Genomic DNA, 23,555 nt, shown 5'->3' with positions numbered 1-23,555 from the left:
CTGAGAGAACTGGGATATGTGGGTAGGCTGAGGGAACTGGGATATGAGGGTAGGCTGAGGGAACTGGGATATGAGGGTAGGCTGAGGGAACTGGGATATGTGGGTAGGCTGAGGGAACTGGGATATGTGGGTAGGCTGAGGGAACTGGGATATGAGGGTAGGCTGAGGGAACTGGGATATGTGGGTAGGCTGAGGGAACTGGGATATGAGGGTAGGCTGAGGGAACTGGGATATGTGGGTAGGCTGAGGGAACTGGGATATGAGGGTAGGCTGAGGGAACTGGGATATGAGGGTAGGCTGAGGGAACTGGGATATGTGGGTAGGCTGAGGGAACTGGGATATGTGGGTAGGCTGAGGGAACTGGGATATGAGGGTAGGCTGTAAGATCTGAACCTCAGAGCAACATATCTTTTCGTACACATTCAACTGAATTTATGTACATTATCTATAGCACAGTTACCAAAGCTGAACTCCATAGTCTAAATGGTGCCCACCAGGGGCAGGTTACCTTTGACCCGGGGCCCGGTCTCTCACATGGAGATGTCTTATAAGTAACGTTTCTAAATATAAACCCAAGTATCCTTTTTGACATATTTCGAACATTTATTCATTGATATTTGGCTTAAGATTCCAACTGATCTTAACTACCTAATCTTTGTCTCATTCTTAGTTAACAACTTTAACACTGTCTAGTTCATATCTGGTAACTCTATTATCATCACTGGGGAGAGAATGATGATGGTGATGATAGAGAATTGGGATTCTCCCCCACAAGTAGATACAAGACGAAGGCTTCCTGTCACCGTGTATCCACTCAGGTAATACACACATACAAGACGAACACGGCACGCACCAGTATATGGAGTGGTGCTAGAGTATGACCATGAACCCTTCACCTCCTCGAGCACATGAAGGTATTTTATCCTAATAAGGTTTTAGCTGTGTGGGACGTGAGCAAGTGGAGGAGGGAAGACTAATTCCATATTGGATTCAAATATGTATATGACAAGGCTCAAAGAGGATGGGAGTCAGCACACCAGACGGTCGATGGGTGGAAGGCTAGTTCCATGTACACGCAACACGCAACACACGCACACGCAACACACGCACACGCAACAAGCAACATATACATGCAACAAGTACATATACAAGCAACACAACCACACAGGCTAAGGTGGCTAGGGCCTAGTGGCTGAGTGGATAGCGCTCGGGATACGTAATCCTAAGTGTCAGCGGATCGATCCCCGCCGATGGCGGAAACAAATGGGCAGAGTTTCATTCACCCTCATGCTCCTGTTCACCAAGCAGTAATATAGGTACCTGGGAGTTAGACAGCTGCTACGGGCTGCTTTCTGTGTGTACTCACCTAATTGTACTCACCTAATTGTGCTTGCGGGGGTTGAGCTTTGGCTCTTTGGTCCCGCCTCTCAACTGTTAATCAACTGGTGTACAGATTCTTGAGCCTACTGGGCTTTATCAAATCTACATTTGAAACTGTGTATGGAGTCAGCCTCCACCACATCACTTACTAAGTGTGTGTGTGTGTGTGTGTGTGTGTGTGTGTGTGTGTGTGTGTGTGTGTGTGTGTGTGTGTGTGTGTGTGCGCGTGTGTGTGTGTGTGTGTGTGTGTGTGTGTGTGTGTGTGTGTGTGTGTGTGTGTGTGTGTGTGTGTGTGTGTGTGATCACGCCAGACCAGTCCCCTGAAGCTCATATCAAGAGGATAACATCAGCAGCATATGCCAGGTTGGCCATCATAAGAACGGCCTTTAGAAACTTGTGTGAGGAATCTTTCAGAACTTTGTATACCACATATGTCAGACCAATCCTGGAGTATGCGGCTCCAGCATGAAGTCCATATCTAGTCAAGCATAAGACTCAACTGGAAAAGGTTCAAAGGTTTGCCACCAGACTAGTACCCGAAGTAAGGGGTATGAGCTACGAGCAGAGACTACGGGTATTAAACCTCACGTTACTGGGAGACAGAAGATCTAGAGGGGGACATGATCACCACATACAAGATTCTCAGAGGAATTGAAAGGATAGATAAAGACAGACTATTTAACACAAGGGCCACACGCACTAGGGGACACAGGTGGAAATTGAGTGCCCAAATGAGCCATAGAGACGTTAGAAAGAATTTTTTTCAGTATTAGAGTAGTAGACAAATGTAATGCATTAGGAAGTGATGTGGTGGAGGCTGACTCCATACACAGCTTCAAGTGTAGATATGATAGAGCCCAGATGGCTCAGGAACCTGTACATTAGTTGATTGACAGTTGAGAGGCGGGATCAAAGAGCCAGAGCTCAACCCCCGGAAGCACAACTAGGTAAGTACACACACACACACACACACACACACACACACACACACACACACACACACACACACACACACACACATACACACGTTACAGGAATCAGAAGAATATATTCATTGCTTGGATGTACGAACTCCATCGGCAGTGACGCACATTAAGGAAGTAACACTGATCATTCACAACACTGTTTGAAACCTATGTTAGACCAGACCTAGAATATACTGCACCAGCATGGCACCCCTACATTCTCACTCTCAATAATCTCAGCCATGAAGACGGGGTTAAAGAGTTCAATCTGCCAACTCTAGAAGCTTGAAAGGCCAGAGGAGATGTGATCACAACGTAGAAGATATCGAGGGGAATTGATGAGTTGGACAGTGACAATATATTCCACGTCAGATGATAAACAAATGAAGTGAACTGGGAGTAGAGGTTATAGAAGCCACCTCCATACACAGCTGCAAGAGCACATGACAGTAATAGAACGTCGAGAGGAATAAAAGATCCAGGTTGCTATCAGCTAGAAGGCGGGGCTCTAGAGATAGATCTTACCAACCGTAGGCACAGATAAAAAAACCACACAATTAAAAATTGCATAAATAATAAAAATCGACTCACAATATGTCAGCTCCACTCAGCGCGTGTCAGCCTTGTCAGTATTGGCAGCAAAAGTGTCTCTTGACGCGTAAATATGCGTCGTAAATATATGCGTCCCGCATGCAACTTGTTGAGTGTTTTAGTGCTTGTTAACCTACTACTAAAGCCTATGACTAGTGAATGAATTGCGTGCTGACGGCAATTCCGACTACTTATGTTGCTGGGAGCTCCAGCAACACTCTCAATGGCTCTACAGTGCCTCGAGGGAACCACAGTTCTGGCTCTCTCTAGTGGCTTGTGGCTGACCACACCACCACTCTGTACCTCACAGTGGTGGGTTTACCACAGTGTGAGGAGCCAGGGGTGGGTGTGAGGAGCCAGGGGTGGGTGTGAGGAGCCAGGGGTGGGTGTGAGGAGCCAGGGGTGGATGTGAGGAGCCAGGGGTGGGTGTGAGGAGCCAGGGGTGGGTGTGAGGAGCCAGGGGTGGGTGTGAGGAGCCAGGGGTGGGTGTGAGGAGCCAGGGGTGGGTGTGAGGAGCCAGGGGTGGATGTGAGGAGCCAGGGGTGGGTGTGAGGAGCCAAGGGTGGGTGTGAGGAGCCAGGGGTGGGTGTGAGGAGCCAGGGGTGGGTGTGAGGAGCCAGGGGTGGGTGTGAGGAGCCAGGGGTGGGTGTGAGGAGACAGGGGTGGGTGTGAGGAGCCAGGGGTGGGTGTGAGGAGCCAGGGGTGGGTGTGAGGAGCCAGGGGTGGGTGTGAGGAGCCAGGGGTGGGTGTGAAGAGCCAGGGGTGGGTGTGAGGAGCCAGGGGTGGGTGTGAGGAGCCAGGGGTGGGTGTGAGGAGCCAGGGGTGGGTGTGAGGAGCCAGGGGTGGGTGTGAGGAGCCAGGGGTGGGTGTGAGGAGCCAGGGGTGGTTGTGAGGAGCCAGGGGTGGGTGTGAGGAGCCAGGGGTGGGTGTGAGGAGCCAGGGGTGGGTGTGAGGAGCCAGGGGTGGGTGTGAGGAGCCAGGGGTGGGTGTGAGGAGCCAGGGGTGGGTGTGAGGAGCCAGGGGTGGGTGTGAGGAGCCAGGGGTGGGTGTGAGGAGCCAGGGGTGGGTGTGAGGAGCCAGGGGTGGGTGTGAGGAGACAGGGGTGGGTGTGAGGAGCCAGGGGTGGGTGTGAGGAGCCAGGGGTGGGTGTGAGGAGCCAGGGGTGGGTGTGAAGAGCCAGGGGTGGGTGTGAGGAGCCAGGGGTGGGTAAGAGGAGCCAGGGGTGGGTGTGAGGAGCCAAGGGTGGGTGTGAGGAGCCAGGGGTGGGTGTGAGGAGCCAGGGGTGGGTGTGAGGAGCCAGGGGTGGGTGTGAGGAGCCAGGGGTGGGTGTGAGGAGCCAGGGGTGGGTAAGAGGAGCCGGGGTGGGTGTGAGGAGCCAGGGGTGGGTGTGAGGAGCCAGGGGTGGGTGTGAGGAGCCAGGGGTGGGTGTGAGGAGCCAGGGGTGGGTGTGAGGAGCCAGGGGTGGGTGTGAAGAGCCAGGGGTGGGTGTGAGGAGCCAGGGGTGGTGTGAGGAGCCAGGGGTGGGTAAGAGGAGCCAGGGGTGGGTGTGAGGAGCCAGGGGTGGGTGTGAGGAGCCAGGGGTGGGTGTGAGGAGCCAGGGGTGGGTGTGAGGAGCCAGGGGTGGGTGTGAGGAGCCAGAGGTGGGTGTGAGGAGCCAGGGGTGGGTGTGAAGAGCCAGGGGTGGGTAAGAGGAGCCAGGGGTGGGTGTGAGGAGCCAGGGGTGGGTAAGAGGAGCCAGGGGTGGGTGTGAGGAGCCAGGGGTGGGTGTGAGGAGTCAGGGGTGGGTAAGAGGAGCCAGGGGTGGGTGTGAGGAGCCAGGGGTGGGTGTGAGGAGCCAGGGGTGGGTAAGAGGAGCCAGGGGTGGGTGTGAGGAGCCAGGGGTGGGTGTGAGGAGCCAGGGGTGGGTGTGAGGAGCCAGGGGTGGGTGTGAGGAGCCAGGGGTGGGTGTGAGGAGACAGGGGTGGGTGTGAGGAGCCAGGGGTGGTGTGAGGAGCCAGGGGTGGGTAAGAGGAGCCAGGGGTGGGTGTGAGGAGCCAGGGGTGGGTGTGAGGAGCCAGGGGTGGGTGTGAGGAGACAGGGGTGGGTGTGAGAAGCCAGGGGTGGTGTGAGGAGCCAGGGGTGGGTGTGAGGAGACAGGGGTGGGTGTGAGGAGCCAGGGGTGGTGTGAGGAGCCAGGGGTGTGTAAGAGGAGCCAGGGGTGGGTGTGAGGAGCCAGGGGTGGGTGTGAGGAGCCAGGGGTGGGTGTGAGGAGCCAGGGGTGGGTGTGAGGAGCCAGGGGTGAGTGTTGAGTCAATGAAGGGCGTGGACCAGAAGCGTTTATCTGGAGATTCAGGGAAGATTGTGTGGGTGCAGGGGAGAGTGTGGGGGGGGGGAGGGATGAATTTCGCCACGTCTCTGGTTAACTACCTGATAGTGCTGTCACTTAACTCAACCTTTATACTTAACCAAACCTGACCCCAACCACCATCCATGACCAAACATGGCCCTAACCACCATCCATGACCAAACCTCACCCCATGCACCACCCGTGACCTAACGTAATTCGTAACCATCCCCATGACTAAATCTAACCCTCCCCACTAATCTTGACCCTCACCCGTCATGTGTAAATAAATACTCCTGGCCCCATACTAACAAAGGTGACCTCTGCAGCCATGGGGTCCGGCAGCAGCAGCCCCAGGAGCCACGAGGAGGGTGCCGGGGCAGGAGACGACAGAGAGGGCGCCATGTTCGAGCAGCGTCCCCCACACTGCCGCCTGGAGGGCAAGAACCAGGTCTCCTCTGACGACGAGTTCACTGACGTCTCTTACACTGACCTCGGCCACATCATCACTCCGCAGGTCAGTATAGTGACCGTGAAGTATATAGTGAGTCGTGAAGTATACTTCACGTCTCCGCCTCAGCTCATCAACACATTATTATTTGATCTTGTTTTCGTCCACCTGGCTAGACTGTTCGTTGGGTTATTTATTGATCTCTAAGGCTTTACAGAACTGGAACAGAACCTGACAATTCTGTCGCTTAACAGATGAGTGTGGTTAATTAGGGCAACACTACTTTGGCTTAATGTTGTGAGAATAGTGACTTTGAACCTACTTAAGACCCACTTGGTTTCGTTTCACTTTGTCAAGAAGAGGAATCATGCTAGGTTTTTCCTCGTCCTCAAGACAATGACGTCATCCTTTAAAATACAGGTCAATAGAAATAAAATCCCAGAATGAAACATAACAAACCAAGGAAACTGCAGAAAGTCTATTGACCGAAATGAGTCATCTCCTATTATTATCCACCAAACCCATTATATATACAGGCGATGAGTCACAATAACGTGGCTAATGTTGACCAGACCAAACACTAGAAGGTGAAGGGACGACGACGATTCTCACAACTCGATTGTGAGAATCGACTTGAGAATTGTCCGGGAATTGTCCGTCGTCCCATTATATATATATATATATATATATATATATATATATATATATATATATATATATATATATATATATATATATATATATATATATATATATATATATATATTGTTGTTATATGGAAATTGTTGCTCCTGGCAGAATGGGTTCGACTCACTTCTGGGGTGTGAGTTTTCAGTTGCATATAGTCCTGGGGACCATTCAGGCTTGTTTGCATTTGTGTTCCTCACGTGTGCCCCAAAGAATGAGGTGATTTGATAAAATACCATGCCTAAGATCACCATCAGAGTGCTGGCGGGCTGATGGGCAAAATAGCCTCGGCTACCATGGGAGCCGGTCGGCCGAGCGGACAGCACGCTGGACTTGTGATCCTGTGGTCCTGGGTTCGATCCCAGGCGTCGGCGAGAAACAATGGGCAGAGTTTCTTTCACCCTATGCACCTGTTACCTAGCAGTAAAATAGGTACCTGGGTGTTAGTCAGCTGTCACGGGCTGCTTCCTGGGGGTGGAGGCCTGGTCGAGGACCGGGCCGCGGGGACACTAAAAAGCCCCGAAATCATCTCAAGATAACCTCAAGATAACCATCAGCTTTTGACTGGTCGTGTTGGTCGAGTGGATTAAAGTGTCCTGTACACATCAGTTGCATTGTTGCTCCTGGCAGTATGGGTTCGAGTCACTTCTGGGGTGTGAGTTTTCAGTTGCATATAGTCCTGGGGACCATTCAGGCTTGTTCGCATTTGTGTTCCTCACGTGTGCCCCAAAGAATGAGGTGATTTGATAAAATACCATGCCTAAGATCACCATCAGAGTGCTGGCGGGCTGATGGGCAAAATAGCCTCGGCTACCATCAGCTTTTGACCGGTCGTGAGATATATATATATATATATATATATATATATATATATATATATATATATATATATATATATATATATATATATATATATATATATATATATATATATATATATTTTTATATATGTATATATATATGTATATATATATGTCTTTGGATTTTTAACATCATAAAAACATATCATTCGAATTAACTTAATTATCAGTACCAAAATAGAGTAAATGTGACCTGTCTACCACTTGTTGACATCTGGGCAAGAGAGCCTGGGCCTCAGGGGGTGGAGAGTGGTCAGCCATTGTTGTTAAGACAACAGGTCACTGGAGCATATTTAGCTCGAGAATTCTCCCTTGGATAGCTGAGTCACAGGAGTAAAGTTATCGACGCGCAACTACGTCGACTATAAGGGAAATGTGTTACCGAAACCCATTTATTACCACATTCCTGGCCAGTTATGTTATGTATATTGGGCGAACCGGTTAGCACGCGAGAAAGCGACTTAACGCAGGTAATTGTTCCTTGGTTCTTATCTTATAAATAATACACCAATATTTCCTCTGATATAGCTGTCATATATATAGGATTCCGACTTTAAAGCAAGTGCCCTTTCACAGGAACAATTGAAGAGGAAGCAAGAATTAATCCTCATAAACCAGTACACGGGTGTTGATGCTAACCTCAACTATGAGGATTATTTGGTGTCATCATACTGGTTTATACCTGGTGGACCAGGCCTACTATACAATAAGATAAGACCTCCCAATTTTAATTACTAATATATGTAATTTAATACTATAGTTTGATTGGCTGCATATATGTAAGTTTAATATAAACCCCCCTAATGTGCAAAGAGTCGATTTGTGAGCATATTGCAGAAATACAGTCCGCTTAAACATCATACAAATTGCTATCGAAAAATAACTGTCTACCATTCTCCCAGGTCTCCCAAAAGACAAAGGCACTGCCATTGTCTTTTAAAAATTCAGTGGCAAGGTATATGCCTGCAAGTTCGGTTTGAGTTGTACTTGCCCAGTCATTGACGCGCTTCATTGCTGTATGTACGAGAGAAGATTTTTCAAATATATTACATGCACATCTGGTAAATTTGTTCACCTTCTTCTACAGAGCCGTCGGTATAGCACTGATAAACATCGTTACCCATACTCTGAGTACTCTCAGTGATGCTTTTCAGTGTTAACTTTTTTAATAATGTAGAGTGCACACTATCTTTCTTGGGCGCATTTACAAAATCAACTGATAGATCCCAGTTATCCCATGGAGTAATTGGTTGATTAATCATTAGTTGAGTTGGGTACATATTTAATATTTTGATGGAGTTGGCTACCTTGTAGAACCAAAATACATAATCAGATTTCGTTCTTCTTCTATAGACCTCAGGTGAGTGCAGTATATTATAAAGTTTAGCTTGAAACTTCATGTGTTGTCTAGATCTACTCAATGCCTTCACGCCGAAAACTGTGCTAATAGACAAAATTCTCTCACTTATGGTAGGTAATTTTAACTCTGCTCTCATATTAACTATTCTTGTGGACTTTGGAGCCTCAAGGATGAGACGCACAGCTTCATTTTGCAAGGTTTCAAGAGATTTCAGCTCTTTGTCAGTATACAGTGTGAGATGTAGAGCATTGTAGTCAATCACAGAGCGTATAAATGACACATAAAACATTCTAGCAAGTCTCACGTTAATTCTATGATTCACACCAACAAGGACCCGCAAGGGCTTTAATCTCTCCCAAAGTCTCCTCTTGAGAGAAGAAAGGTACCCAGGGTCGTTAATGGGGACACCAAGGTATCTGTAAGACTCGCAGTTCTCAAGTGCTCGCCCATCTATATGATAATTGGCTGGTGGAATACCACATGGAATGAGGGCCAGAGTTTTCTGTACAGAGATAAGGAGGCCACATTCCTCAGCTCTAGTAGCAAAAACATCGAGCAGAACTTGCATTCTAGACTCGGAGGCAGCCTGTAAACATATATCATCAACATAACAAATGACAGAGTCTTCTTTTTTAGTTGGGAGATCTTTAATAAGCTTATGCATCAGAAAACTGGAGAACTGAAAAAGGAAGCCGATCCGCATCAACATATATTAAAATGATTAATGACCTTAACGAACGTGCTCAAGCCAAGTACGAGAATGAAAATGATAATATTCTGCATAACATTACATATGCCATAATTGGCCGAAGTGGGTTTCCAGGCTTGTGGATATTGATATTCCATAGGCATACCCAGGTTTGTATTCCCCAACAACTTTTGGCTGGTGGAGTCCGGATTTCTTGGGGTATGCCTATGGAAATGTTAAGACCCACAAGCCTGGAAACCCACTTCGGCTAATCATCAGCCACACACACATACAGACTGGCTAAACGACTCAAGGGGTTGCTGACTCCTTACGTACCTTGTACTTTCAGCCTGAAGTCTCCTAGGAATTTATTGACTTACTGCGGGGAGCGCAGGCCACGGGGATAAGAGCCTCGTTGGATGTAGAGTCACTATTTACCAACGTGCCGGAGGACGAAACAATCGGGATGATAGCAGACAAAGAATATCGTGACCCAGCTTGCACTCCTCTTGACATGCCAGAAAACACACTGAGGAAACTACTCCAAGCCTGCACTAAAGAGGCACCCTTCTTGAGCCCAGAGGGGCACATGTATAAGTAGATGGGGTCGCCATGGGTTCCCCCCTAGGTGTCCTGTTTGCGAACTTCTACATGGGCACCATCGAGCAGAGAGTCTTAGTTGACATGGGCTTGAAACCCGCCATATACTGCAGGTATGTTGACGACATTTTTACGCAGGTACCTGATGCCAGATGTCTACAGCAGCTGAAGGAGGCATTTGAGCGGAATTCTGTGTTGAGCTTCACTTATGAGATGGAGAATAATGGGAAGTTGCCCTTTCTGGATGTAACAGTCATGGAAAAGAGCGGAGGCTTTCACACTGCAGTCTACACTAAGGAACCCAACATAGGAATGTGCCTCAATGCCAATAGTGACTGCCCAGACAGGTACAAGAGGAGTGTTGTCAATGCTTAAGTCGACTGTGCTCTCAGCCACAGCTCAGATTGGAAGCAAGTCGATGAAGAACTCTCTAGGGTAAGGCAGGTCCTAGTCAACAACGGCTTCTCTAACGGTTTCGTTGAAGACATCATAAATAGAAAGGTGAAACGCCATGCAACCTCTGAGGAGTCAACCAACCCAACACTTGTACCCCCTATTAGACTATTTTACAGGAACTTCTTTTCGACGGCTCATAAAACAGAGGAAAGGGTCCTAAAAGATATTGTTGATAGGAACGTTATCCCTACAGACAAAAATCAGAAAATACAATTGACAATTTATTATAAAATAAACAAAAACGGCCAACCTACTCATGAAAAACTCTCCAGATACCAAGCAGAACGCCTTAAAGGAGACCAACGTCGTCAATGCCTTTAAATGCCCACTTGGGGACTGTAAGCCCCAAAGTACTCAGTATATAGTCGAGACAACAACGTCTCTTTCCAGGCGATTAACAATGCATCAGCAACAGGGCTCCATCAAGGAACATATAATCTCTTCTCACAACCAGACCATCACCAGAGAAATCTTAACAAACAACACAGAAATCATCGATAGGTACAGTGATAGCAGGCGGCTCGACATCAGCGAGGCACTACACATAAAAAAGTCAACACCAGCAATCAACAGCCAATTAATGCACAACTATATTCTACCCACTTCAAGACCCCGAACCAATCTGGAAGCAACAAGAGGAAGTATGGGCCAATAGACCTTCTGCAGTTCTCATATCCAATTTATACCCATTGTTCTGTGTTCTGTCTTGTGTTTGTCATAAGTTTGTTCACCTCATCCAAAACTTTGTACCATATCACCTCACCCAAAATGAGTTTACGTTCAATGAATCTGTGTGTAAATTAAGTCTTTGAAAATGTAATAAGCATTACGAAATGCGTTCAGGCGTCAGACAATTAAAAATGAATTTTGGAGAATTGATATTTTTATTACCTCCGACAGTGAAGAAAAATATTGAGAAAATTCGTGTTAGAATTATTAATCTTTCCTTTTCGGTCATATTCAACAACCTATGTTTACAAGAAAGACTGCTACCAAAATATACTAATATATACATATATATATATATATATATATATATATATATATATATATATATATATATATATATATATATATTTGAGTGAGGTGGGAAGGATGATGTGGCATTAGAGAATATTAATAGGGTATTAAAAGTATCAACACAAGACAGAACACGAAACAATGGATATTGAATAGAAGTGTTTGTAGAAAGCCTATTGGTCCATATTTCTTGATGCTTCTATATTGGAGCGGAGTCTTGAGGTGGGTAGAATATAGTTGTGCAATAATTGGCTGTTGATTGCTGGTGTTGACTTCTTGATGTGTAGTGCCTCGCAAACGTCAAGCCGCCTGCTATCGCTGTATCTATCGATGATTTCTGTGTTGTTTACTAGGATTTCTCTGGCGATGGTTTGGTTATGGGAAGAGATGAGAAACTCATGAGAAACTCTCCAGACACGAAACAGAACGCTTTAAAAGAGACTAACGTCGTCTATGCCTTCAAATGCCCACTTGGGGACTGTAAGCTCCAAAAAACCCAGTATATAGGCAAGACAACAACATCTCTTTCTAGGCGTTTAACGATGCATAAACAACAGGGCTCCATTAAGGAACATATAATCTCTTCCCATAACCAAACCATCGCCAGAGAAATCCTAGTAAACAACACAGAAATCATCGATAGATACAGCGATAGCAGGCGGCTTGACGTTTGCGAGGCACTACACATCAAGAAGTCAACACCAGCAATCAACAGCCAATTATTGCACAACTATATTCTACCCACCTCAAGACTCCGCTCCAATATAGAAGCATCAAGAAATATGGACCAATAGGCTTTCTACAAACACTTCTATTCAATATCCATTGTTTCGTGTTCTGTCTTGTGTTGATACTTTTAATACCCTATTAATATTCTCTAATGCCACATCATCCTTCCCACCTCACTCAAATGTAATGCCACATCACCCTTCCCACCTCACTCAAATATATATATATATATATATATATTATTAAATATGACCGAAAAAGTAAGATTAATAATTCTAACACGAATTTTCTCAATATTTCTTATGTTTCTTTTCACTGTCGATGGTAATTGAAAAATCAATTCTCCAAAATTCATTTTTATTTCTAGTCTGACGCAACACTTAAACGCGTTTCGTAATAACTTATTACATTTTCAAAGACTTTAGATTACACACACAACTGTAACCTGAAAACACTAAACAGAGTTTTAATTATGCAAACACTAAACAGCTTATCCGTCTTATATACTCGCACCTGGATGAGGTGATATGTTGCAACAGTTTTGGATGAGGTGAACAAACTTTTGACAAACACAAGACAGAACACGGAACAATGGGTATTAATTGGATATATGAGAGCATAAGAATGGAAGTAACTGCAAAGGGCCTATTGGCCCATACTTCCTCTTGATGCTTCTATACTGATACGGAGTCTTGAAGTGGGTAGAATATAGTTGTGCATTAATTGGTTGTTGATTGCTGGTGTTGTCTTTTTGATGTGTAGGGCCTCACAGATGTCAAGCCGCCTGCTATCGCTGTATCTATCGATGATTTCTGTGTTGTTTGTTAAGACTTCTCTGGTGATAGTCTGCTTGTGGGGCCCACATTCTTTACAAGGCTTTACCTTGTAAAGACTGTAATAAGTTCTATGTTGGGCAAACATCAAAAGATTTGAAATGTAGAATTTCGCAACATAAATACTCTGTAAGACATGACCAATTGTCTAATGCTTTGTTGGTTCATCTGTCAGAAGATGCTCACGAAATTGACTGGGAGATGGCTTCTTCAATAACGAATTGTAAAAGCACCTATAACAGAAACATAATTGAATCTGCTTTGATACAGATCACAAAAGAAAGTAATTTGAACATTAGAAGTGGTTTATATAACTTAGATCCATTTTTAACTGATAAATTAAAGGGCGATTTAAGTAGGATCATTGGAACACATTTGTCTCACTAATTCATTGTATATATTTACTATTTTATGGTATGATTATCCATGTGTGGGCCTGTGTGTGGTTGCTGCATCGGATGGGCCAATAGGCCCTCTGCAGTGTCCACGTATTGTACCTCACCTCACTCCACCATTATCTCCTGCCTATTTATGTCCAGCAATCGACCTGTAAAACCACTCCTTCTGAAGATGTATTAATATACGAAAGTACTTAAGGAAATTCCTGTTTCAATTTTCCTCCGTGGTTTGACACTGTCACACACATATATATATATATATATATATATATATATATATATATATATATATATATATATATATATATATATAATATATATATATATATATAATATATATATATATATAATATATATATATATATAATATATATATATATTATATATATATTTAATATATATATTATATATATAATATATATCAATATATATATATATATATATATATATATATATATATATATATATATATATATATATATATATATATATATATATATATATATATAATGGGACAGAGAAGAGGTCACTACGTGCAAGAGAGACCATCAAACACAATACGTGGTGGAAGGTGTCTCCCGAGGCCCTCCACCAGCCCTTACTCCAGCCACCGTCATAACATTATAATTATGGTGATGATTACAATAATAATACTCTTGATGATGAAGATGAGGACGACGATGATGATATGATGATGATAATGATGAAGATGAGGAAGATAATGATGATAGGGATGATAATGGTGGAGATGTGGAAGAGCGTAATCATGATGATAAAGACAATAATGAGGGTGGGTAGGAAGATAATGATGATGCTGTTGATAATCATGAAGACGAGAGGAAAGATAATGTTGATAATGAAGTTGATAATGATGAAAACGAAACGGAAGATGAAAAGGAAGATAAAGATGAAGAAGGAAGATGATGATGGTGATGATGATAATGATAAATATTAGGAGGAAGCTAATAATGATGATAATGAAGCTGGTAGTGTTGATACAATGAAGACTTACCATTTAGGTAACAGGAGCTGCTGTTTGTATAGCCTATTGACCTTTTTCATATCACGTTTCTACGTTTCTTTTCTACAAATCTATATAATAAACAATTTAAGGGGTATAAATTGTCAATTAGTACTTGGAGATTTTAATTATCTTTGGGGGATTTTCATCCAAAATTGAATTGCCATCAAATCACTTACCCGAGGTACTGGTTTACAAGGATGTTATTAAGGACGTGGGGTTAGTGGTCTGGGTAATTACGCTTGTAGTTAATTATGGGCTGCCTTACCTTCCCCTCGAGCTCCTGTTTTGTTTCGTTACACCCCCTCCACACTCCCCCTCCCCTCACACCCCCTCCACACTCCCCCTCCCCTCACACCCCCTCCACACTCCCCCTCCCCTCACACCCCCTCCACACTCCCCCTCCCCTCACACCCCCTCCACATTCCCCCCTCACAGAACAGTGTGGAGGGATGGGGGGGATTGACGCTTGGATGGGGTCCGTCATCCCCCCCCCTGACTTACCTCCCCCCTACATCTCTCACGCTGCTGCGGTCTCTCCCTGAGCCTTCTTTCAGATATTTCTGTTGTGACCCCTCGTCACGCCCCTCAGATCTTCGAACCCCTGCCCAGCCCCTCCTCACGTTCTTCTGTTCTCCCTCTGACCCCCGCTCAAGCATCTCTGTTCTGCCCGGGTCTCCCCTTGACCTCAGTCAATATTCTTTGGTCTCCCTCACGCTTCCCTTGTCTCCAGGTGACTCCCTCACGCTCCCCTGGTCTCGCCCACAGGCCAAGAAGCTTCCAGTCAACAACAATTACAAGAGCAGTCGCGACGGTGCGGCGGCGGCGCCCCAGTCTTCACACCACTCCACCCCGACGCCCCCCTCCGCTACTGACGTGAGTATCTTTCTCTCTCTCTCGCTCTCTCTCTCTCTCTCATGTGCGTGCCCCTCCCTTGTGAGTGTCGTGTGTTTGACCCATTAATTCATATTCTCACTAATTATGACCTAACCTCTCTTGGTCAACTTATAATTTATAACTCACAAGCTGTAGCATAAACTTGGTGAGTCATATTGTGTTTAGGTTTGACTGTTGTGTGTGTGTAGTCACTATTTGTGCCCGCAGGGTCTAGCAGTTAGCTCTTGGACCCAGTCTTTCTAACAATCGCTTCTCTAATGTAGACCTGTTTTCCTCTATCGTATATACTACATATATTTCTCTCACATACATCTAATACATATATTTCTCTCACCTACATCTACTATATATATTTATTAAATAATAATAATAATAAATTTTTATTCAGGTAAGGTACATGCATACAAGGTAAATTGCAAAAGTTGATGGATTTATAGATAGAGCTAGTACATACAATGCCTAAAGCCACTATTACGCAAAGCGTTTTGGGCAGGAAAAACACTAAGACTAAAACTTAATACTATTTGAGATTAAAGTATAAATTGTGTTGAGAAAAAATAAGAAAAGAATGGAAAAAGGGGGGGGGGGAACATGGCAGAAAAAAACAAAAATACAATTTGGTCAACAAACAGCATTGTTTAAAATAGAAGACAGTGGTTGACATTATAGGGGTGAGGTAGGTTACATTGAGTTAATTAGGTAGTGCTTAGTTTTTATCTTAAACTGGTTGGGAGAGGTACAGTCTTTAACATGATTGGGAAGGTCATTCTACATTCTGGGTCCCTTGATTTATAAAGCATTTCTAGTTTGACTAAGTCGTACTCTTGGAATATCAAATAGGTATTTGTTTCTGGTGTGGTGCTCATGTGATCTGTTACAACCTTCTAGGAAGCTTTTAAGGTCAGGACTGACATTACAGTTCAGCATTTTATATATATAAAATACACATGAGAGGATGTGCAGGGACTTAATATCTAACATATTCAGAGATTTGAGTAAGGGTACCGAGTGATGTCTGGGGCCAGAGTGAGATATTATCCTAATAGCAGCTTTGTGTTGAGTAATTAGAGGACGTAAATGATTTTGGGTAGTAGAAGCCCAAGCACAAATACCATAGTTGAGATAAGGATAGATGAGAGAATAATAGAGTGTCACCAGGGAAGGGCGAGGTACATAATATCTGATCTTAGAAAGAATGCCAACAGTTTTCGAAACTTTTTTTGATATATTTAGAATGTGTCCCTGGAAATTCAGCTTGCGGTCAATGAGAGCGCCAAGGAATTTGCCATCTACTTTGTTACAATTTGGGTATTGTTAATCCTGAGATTTATTTGATTTGAGGATTTATTGCCAAACAAAATATAGAAAGTTTTATCAATATTGAGGGTGAGTTTGTTGGCAGTTAGCCAGTGATGGACTTTATTTAGCTCGGTATTCACTGTGACATTTAGAGCAAGGGGGTCAGGACTGGAGTAAATGAAGGTCGTATCGTCAGCAAATAGAATTGGTTTGAGATGTTGGGAGGCATTTGGAAGGTCATTAATGTAGATGAGAAAGAGGAGAGGGCCAAGTATGCTGCCCTGGGGAACACCAATGTTGATGGGTAGGGTGGGAGAAATTGAATTATTCACAGAAAGATACTGGAGCTTGTCAGTAAGGTAAGACTTAATGTACTGCAGGGAGTGACCTCTGACTCCATAATGTTGTAATTTAAGAAGGTTTTGGTGGTTGACAGTGTCAAAAGCCTTACGCAGGTCTACAAATAACCCAACAGGGAACTCATTTTTATCAAGAGCTGTATGTATCAAGTTAATCATACTAATAAGTGCATCGTTAGTGCTTTTTTGGGGTCTGAAGCCATATTGACAAGAGCTAAGTATATTGAGTTTGGCTAGATAAGAGTAAAGCTGCTTATAGATTAGTTTTTCAAATATTTTTGATAAGTTTGGCAGAATTGATATAGGTCTGAAGTTGTTAACATCTGTGAGATCACCACATTTGTGGACAAGGGTTACTCTCGCTATTTTTTTAGAATATCTGGAAAGGTTTGGAGTTCAAATGACTTGAAGAGCAATGGAAAGGCAGGAGCTAAAAATCTGGAGGCTATTTTGTAAATAAGAGTTGGTATCTCCTCAAGGGCACTAGACTTGGTTTTAAGGGAAAGGATTATGTCAGTAACATCAGTGGAATTAGTAGGCATTAGGTACAGAGACTGTGGATAGTTTCCTGTAAGATAGTCCTGAATATTAGTACTGGACGATGGAATATCATTTGCAAGGGATGACCCAATGGAAGAGAAGAACCTATTGAACTCAAGAGCAGTGTCAGAGGCTGAAAGCAGACCATCATTATTTGATAGGAGTATTGGTTTGTTATTTATAATCTTCTTTGATCCCAATATTTGAGAAATTGTGCTCCATGTTTTCTTAATATTGCCCTTTGTGTGGGTAAATTTGTCTCCGTAGTAATTAATTTTGCCTCTCCTAATTATTTTAGATAGCAATGATGAGTAATTCTTTGAGAATTCTTTGGAGACGATTCCTAACCTATACTTCTTCTCAAGGTCATGTTTTTTATTAATGGATTTAAGTATCCCCTTTGTAAGCCAAGGATTGTTTAGCCTTTTAGTTGTGACTTGTTTCTTTAGCATAGGACAGTGGGTGTTATAAAGGCTGAGAGTTTTTTGAAGAAATGATTGCACTGCTAGGTTGATGTCCCCTATGTTCCCTAATTCAGATTCCCAGTTGATATTAGCAGCAGCAGCTATAAAATTGCCTATAGCAGTTTCATTGTGCAGCCTAAAGCTTATCTCCCTTGCCTCTAGAGGTGGTTTGTTAATGTTGGTTAGGAGAAATGTGGGGTAATGGTCTGTAGTGCTATCGAGGATTATCCCTGAAGTGGAGAGGTTATGTTGGTCCAGATGTGATCAAGAGCCGTGGCTGTACTGTCAGTGATTCTAGTAGGTCTAGTGATTACGGGTATGAGGAAGCAGGAATTCATACAGTTGAGGAAACTAGCAGCAGGAGAGTTATCAGGCTCGCAGAGGTCAACGTTAAAGTCACCAGAAATAATTAAGTGGTTTTTGTTCAGTCGGTTCTCTAGTATAAGATTTCTAAGTTGATTTCTTTCACCTACATCTACTACATATATTTCTCTCACCTACATCTACTACATATATTTCTCTCACCTACATCTACTACATATATTTCTCTCACCTACATCTACTACATATATTTCTCTCACCTACATCTACTACATATATTTCTCTCACATACATCTACTACATATATTTCTCTCACCTACATCTACTACATATATTTCTCTCACATACATCTACTACATATATATCCTGCAACATTCTGCAAGCTTTTATTCTTATTCATCAACTTTGAGTCGTCAGCAAACACTAACATGGAGGATCCTACTGCCCTCTACTTCATATACACATGTCAGAAGGAGTAGAGGTTCTAGTTCTGTGGTACTTGTTACTTCCCTCCATTCTGCTCTCTCTAATTTGACTACTGCTCTCTTCTTACTTTGGAATATATATTCTACTACCCAGCTACTCTACCTTCTTTCTTAATTATATGTAAGAGCGTCATAGTGTGCATCAGTGTCGAATCCATTCTGGTAGTCCTGGAAAATGTAGACAACTCATCCTCCTCATGCCTGTGTGATCATTGACATCAATATGTTTCACTAGTCTTCTGAATAATTGATGTAGGATTGTATAGGGCATATATGTCATTGATACAAACCTGTAGTGTTGTGTTGTTGTCCGTCGTTGTGTTGAGGGCTAACAAGGGCACCACTCCCCCTCAGGAGAGCTACCTTGACAACGACTGTGACCTGGTGAGCAGCGAGGTGGACAGCGGCCACCCGGGAGCCTCCAGCAGCGTCGCTAGCAGCAACAAGGGCAGTAAGAGTAGTTTTGGATCATCGCAGCTGCCTGGAGCCGCCACCCAGGATTACTCTTCATCTACCAACCTGGGCGACCTTCAAGTGGAGGAGATCACCTCGTAGTGTCCCGCCAGCCTCCACCACCAGCCTCCACTACCAGCCTCCACCACCAGCCTCCACAACCAGCCTCCACTACCAGCCTCCACCACCAGTCTCCACTACCAGCCTCCACCACCAGCCTCCACCACCAGCCTCCACCACCAACCTCCACCACCAACCTCCACCACCAACCTCCACCACCAACCTCCACCACCAGCCTCCACCACCAGCCTCCACCACCAACCTCCACCACCAGCCTCCACCACCAGCCTCCACCACCAGCCTCCACCACCAACCTCCACCACCAGCCTCCACCACCAGCCTCCACCACCAACCTCCACCACCAACCTCCACCACCAGCCTCCACCACCAGCCTCCACCACCAACCTCCACCACCAGCCTCCACCACCAGCCTCCACCACCAACCTCCACCACCAGCCTCCACCACCAACCTCCACCACCAACCTCCACCACCAACCTCCACCACCAGCCTCCACCACCAGCCTCCACCACCAACCTCCACCACCAACCTCCACCACCAGCCTCCACCACCAGCCTCCACCACCAACCTCCACCACCAACCTCCACCACCAACCTCCACCACCAGCCTCCACCACCAACCTCCACCACCAACCACCACCACCAGCCTCCACCACCAGCCTCCACCACCAGCCTCCACCACCAGCCTCCACCACCAGCCACCACCACCAGCCACCACCACCAGCCTCCACCACCAGCCACCACCACCAACCACCACCAAGATAAACTGCTGCCCCTCACCCTATAGCGCCCCTCGACTCTTCAACAAACACACCAACATCTCAGACGAAACATAACATTCCACAAATCCAATAATCACTTCACGAGTAAAAAAAAAAAATAAAACTACCAATACAAAATCAAAATCTTGATGCATTCCTTCCTGACAAACCTTCCTCGTCAAATTATTTACCCTAAAATCCTAACCCCTAACCAGCACTAATATATAACTTTCCGGACGTTCCTTGACAGAGAACTCAAAAACTGTGACGAATCTACTGAACGTTGCTGCAAATACCTCAAGGTCTGACCTTCAGAAACCATCAATCGAACCTGGGTAAAGAAGGTCGAGGCCACTTGTGGGTACTCTCACGGCCACTCTGTCATTCCTTACTAGCGGATGTAAAAAAAAAACTTTACAGCATATTACATCCCGTTCAAAATAAAGACACCCAATAATCAATGAAATAAGAGGCGCCGACACCCAATAATCTTCTAGTGAGATGTTTTATTGATACGTGTGTATGAGAGAGAGAGAGAGAGAGAGAGAGAGAGAGAGAGAGAGAGAGAGAGAGAGAGAGAGAGAGAGAGAGAGAGAGAGAGAGAGAGAGAGAGAGAGAGAGAGAGACAGACAGACAGAGACAGACAGACAGACAGACAGACAGACAGACAGACAGACAGACAGACAGACAGACAGACAGACAGACAGAGCCCGATAAAGATAGACAGCTCCAGATAAAGATAGATAGCAAGGGAGAAACCTGTATAGGACCAGAGAGAGAGAGTGCGAGAATAGTGAGGTTCTCCGTCAATACTACACAGGAATACACAATAAGAAGGTGAAGATCAGTTGACTGACATGTACCTGGCTACCAGACACACCTGCACGCTACCTGTGACCTACACCTGCACGCTACCTGTGACCTACACCTGCACGCTACCTGTGACCTACACCTGCACGCTACCTGTGACCTACACCTGCACGCTACCTGTGACCTACACCTGCACGCTACCTGTGACCTACACCTGCACGCTACCTGTGACCTACACCTGCACGCTACCTGTGACCTACACCTGCACGCTACCTGTGACACAAACGCCACTACTAGGTATCGTAAGTTGCCGTGGCTCCTGTACGGGAAGAGCCACCCTGGGTCTTGATCACTATCACATAACGGTGATCACGATGTATCTTAAGTCTGGTGAAAATGGTGTCCTGTCACGACTGGTGAACACTTTAAAAGGCTTGGTGAACACTTGTCGGACCTGGAGAACATTGACAGACATTGTGAACATTGACAAATGGTGAACAGTTGTCGGACCTGGAGAACATTGACAGACATTGTGAACATTGACAGAAATGATGAACACTTGTCGGACCTGTAGAACACTACACCTACCTGGTGAGACGATTTGTTGAGCGAGAAGAGCTAAAATTGACAGGATTTGACGTTGACACAGGAGGCATTCTAAAGAACACACTCTTCACGCTTAACTGCCAAATAAATCAATTTAATTCCACGCTTTTGAACATAGCGTCCGAATCTGATGGATTTATGTGAGGAGAGGTTAGGTAACTTACTGTATCTTGCCGGCTCTAACTTGACAGTTAGAGCCGGCAAGACAGACACTTGACCTCTCTGTGGGACCTGTGAACTTCCCCAAGCACAGTCACAGACACAACTGAGGTGTTCGTGGCAGGTGTTGACTGGTGAAACGCGTCTAACTGCTCGTAGCATGTTGTTGTTGTTGTTAAAGATTCGCCACCTGGAACAAAAAGTTCCAAGCAACACGGGCTATGGTGAGCCCGTAGACTACTTTTGCTCGTAGCAGGTGATGATCCGTCCTTTCAAAATAACGTCGCTTTCCGCTCGTGTGCGCGCTATGGCCGAAAACTGACGTAATTTGAAATGAAATCGACTCACGAAAGTAAAGTACTGTTCCGTTTTCTGTTTGGGTCCTCCAGTTTACTCTGTTAGGAGAGGTCACTTGTAATTCACGTTTTTCATGTCGTTTTAAAACTTTAGGAGAATTTCCTGCGCTCCTAACCTACCAGAGGATCCTTAACTTACTGTTTTGGTAAAAATAAATCCCAAATTTATTTTCAATTTTTGTATTATTTTCAATTACGTAAAGTTTCGGCCATACGGATACGGCTAAATTCAGACGTAATTTGTAAGAGGACAGGTTGGCTGGTGTCAACGTGCCTAACTGCTCGTAGCAGGTCTCGCCAGCGTGTCAGGCAGCCTGACACACCTGCCTGACAGCGTCCCGGCGTCAGGCAGCCTGACACACCTGCCTGACAGCGTCCCGGCGTCAGGCAGCCTGACACGCCTGCCTGACAGCGTCCCGGCGTCAGGCAGCCTGACACACCTGCCTGACAGCGTCCCGGCGTCAGGCAGGTGTGGCGGCACCTCCCACAAACACCAGGACCATTGGTGTCTTTCATATTTTATTTACCGTGTTAATATTTTTCTTAGGTCCATTTCATCCTAATATAATTAATGTTTATAGTACGAGATACGAGTTTATTATACAAATGATATGTATTATATAATATTAAGTAGTGTAATATTATAAAAATTATAATATTACAATTTTGAATGGAATGTAATATTTATCTTAAGAGAAACAGACCTTCGGGGAACTTAAAGGTGCTTCAAGTACCTGAAACGTGATATAGAGTTCCCATTTGTGTCTGTCTATCTGTCAGTCACTGTCAAAAGCACACATCCGTCCCTTACATGCGCTTCTTCCGTATTAGATTTTAATATCCATATAATAAATCGAGATGTACTCTAATATATATTTTTTTATTACTAAAATGTTTATGTAAATTTTCTTGTTCAAATAGTAATAATACAAATAATTATAATTATAATAATAATGCACAAAGAAATAACATTAACGTGATATATCGGTGAGAAAATCTGTAGGAGTCTTGAAGAGGATTGGAACCTGCTTCCAGTACCCAGGGTGCAGGTTCCAATCCTCCTAATGGGTCCAACTGATTTTCTCAGTAATAATAATAATGATAATAATAATAATAATAATAATAATAATAATAATAATAAACTAAAACTGGTTTAATTTTCCTGTTGTCTAATTTATAAAATATCTGTGAAAATGAACATTTAACAAATTAAGTTGTAAAATGTAAGACTGCAGTATCTGGAGGAACCACCAACACTGATGGGGAACATCAACATGCCAGCCACATATCGTAGATATGGACCCTATAATGCCTAACATCATCCTGATGTTCGCAAGCTAAACATATGCTGCTGATGTGATTCAATCTATGTTGTCAATTTCACTGACATCTAGATTCCTGCCTTAGACTGTGTACTGTTCTTCCAGTCTTCTTTCACCTAGTGCCAGTATCACGACCTTGTATTTATTATTTTGTCCAGTAGCCTTTTGTGAGACCATGCTTACATCTTCAGACTTTCTAAAGCGTTTTGCAGGCTACGCTGGACCTGTGGGCTTGCTTGCATAACAGTCCAACGGCTGAGGCCTTAAGACCATTAATCCTAAG

The 23,555-nt window shown here is 44.5% G+C and overlaps 1 protein-coding gene across 3 annotated transcripts in view; it reads left to right on the top strand.

The window, feature by feature from the left end:
- Positions 1–23,051, top strand: part of LOC123769450 (uncharacterized) — a 40,786-nt gene extending 17,735 nt beyond the window's left edge. For 2 of the 3 annotated variants that reach the window (XM_069308816.1, XM_069308815.1), the window contains exons 2-4: positions 5,589–5,776; positions 15,131–15,238; positions 19,082–23,051. In XM_069308816.1, the coding sequence (XP_069164917.1) occupies positions 5,589–5,776; positions 15,131–15,238; positions 19,082–19,282 (497 nt within the window). In that variant the 3' untranslated portion in view covers positions 19,283–23,051. The remainder of the gene's footprint in view (positions 1–5,588; positions 5,777–15,130; positions 15,239–19,081) is intronic. The other variant, XR_011223580.1, reaches the window with a different exon arrangement.
- Positions 23,052–23,555: the final 504 nt, after the last annotated feature.

Source organism: Procambarus clarkii, chromosome 63, assembly GCF_040958095.1.
Source record: "Procambarus clarkii isolate CNS0578487 chromosome 63, FALCON_Pclarkii_2.0, whole genome shotgun sequence".
Taxonomy (NCBI): Eukaryota; Metazoa; Arthropoda; class Malacostraca; order Decapoda; family Cambaridae; genus Procambarus; species Procambarus clarkii.
Note: the sequence above shows the minus strand (reverse complement) of the source record. Positions and strands in the feature narration are given on the sequence as shown.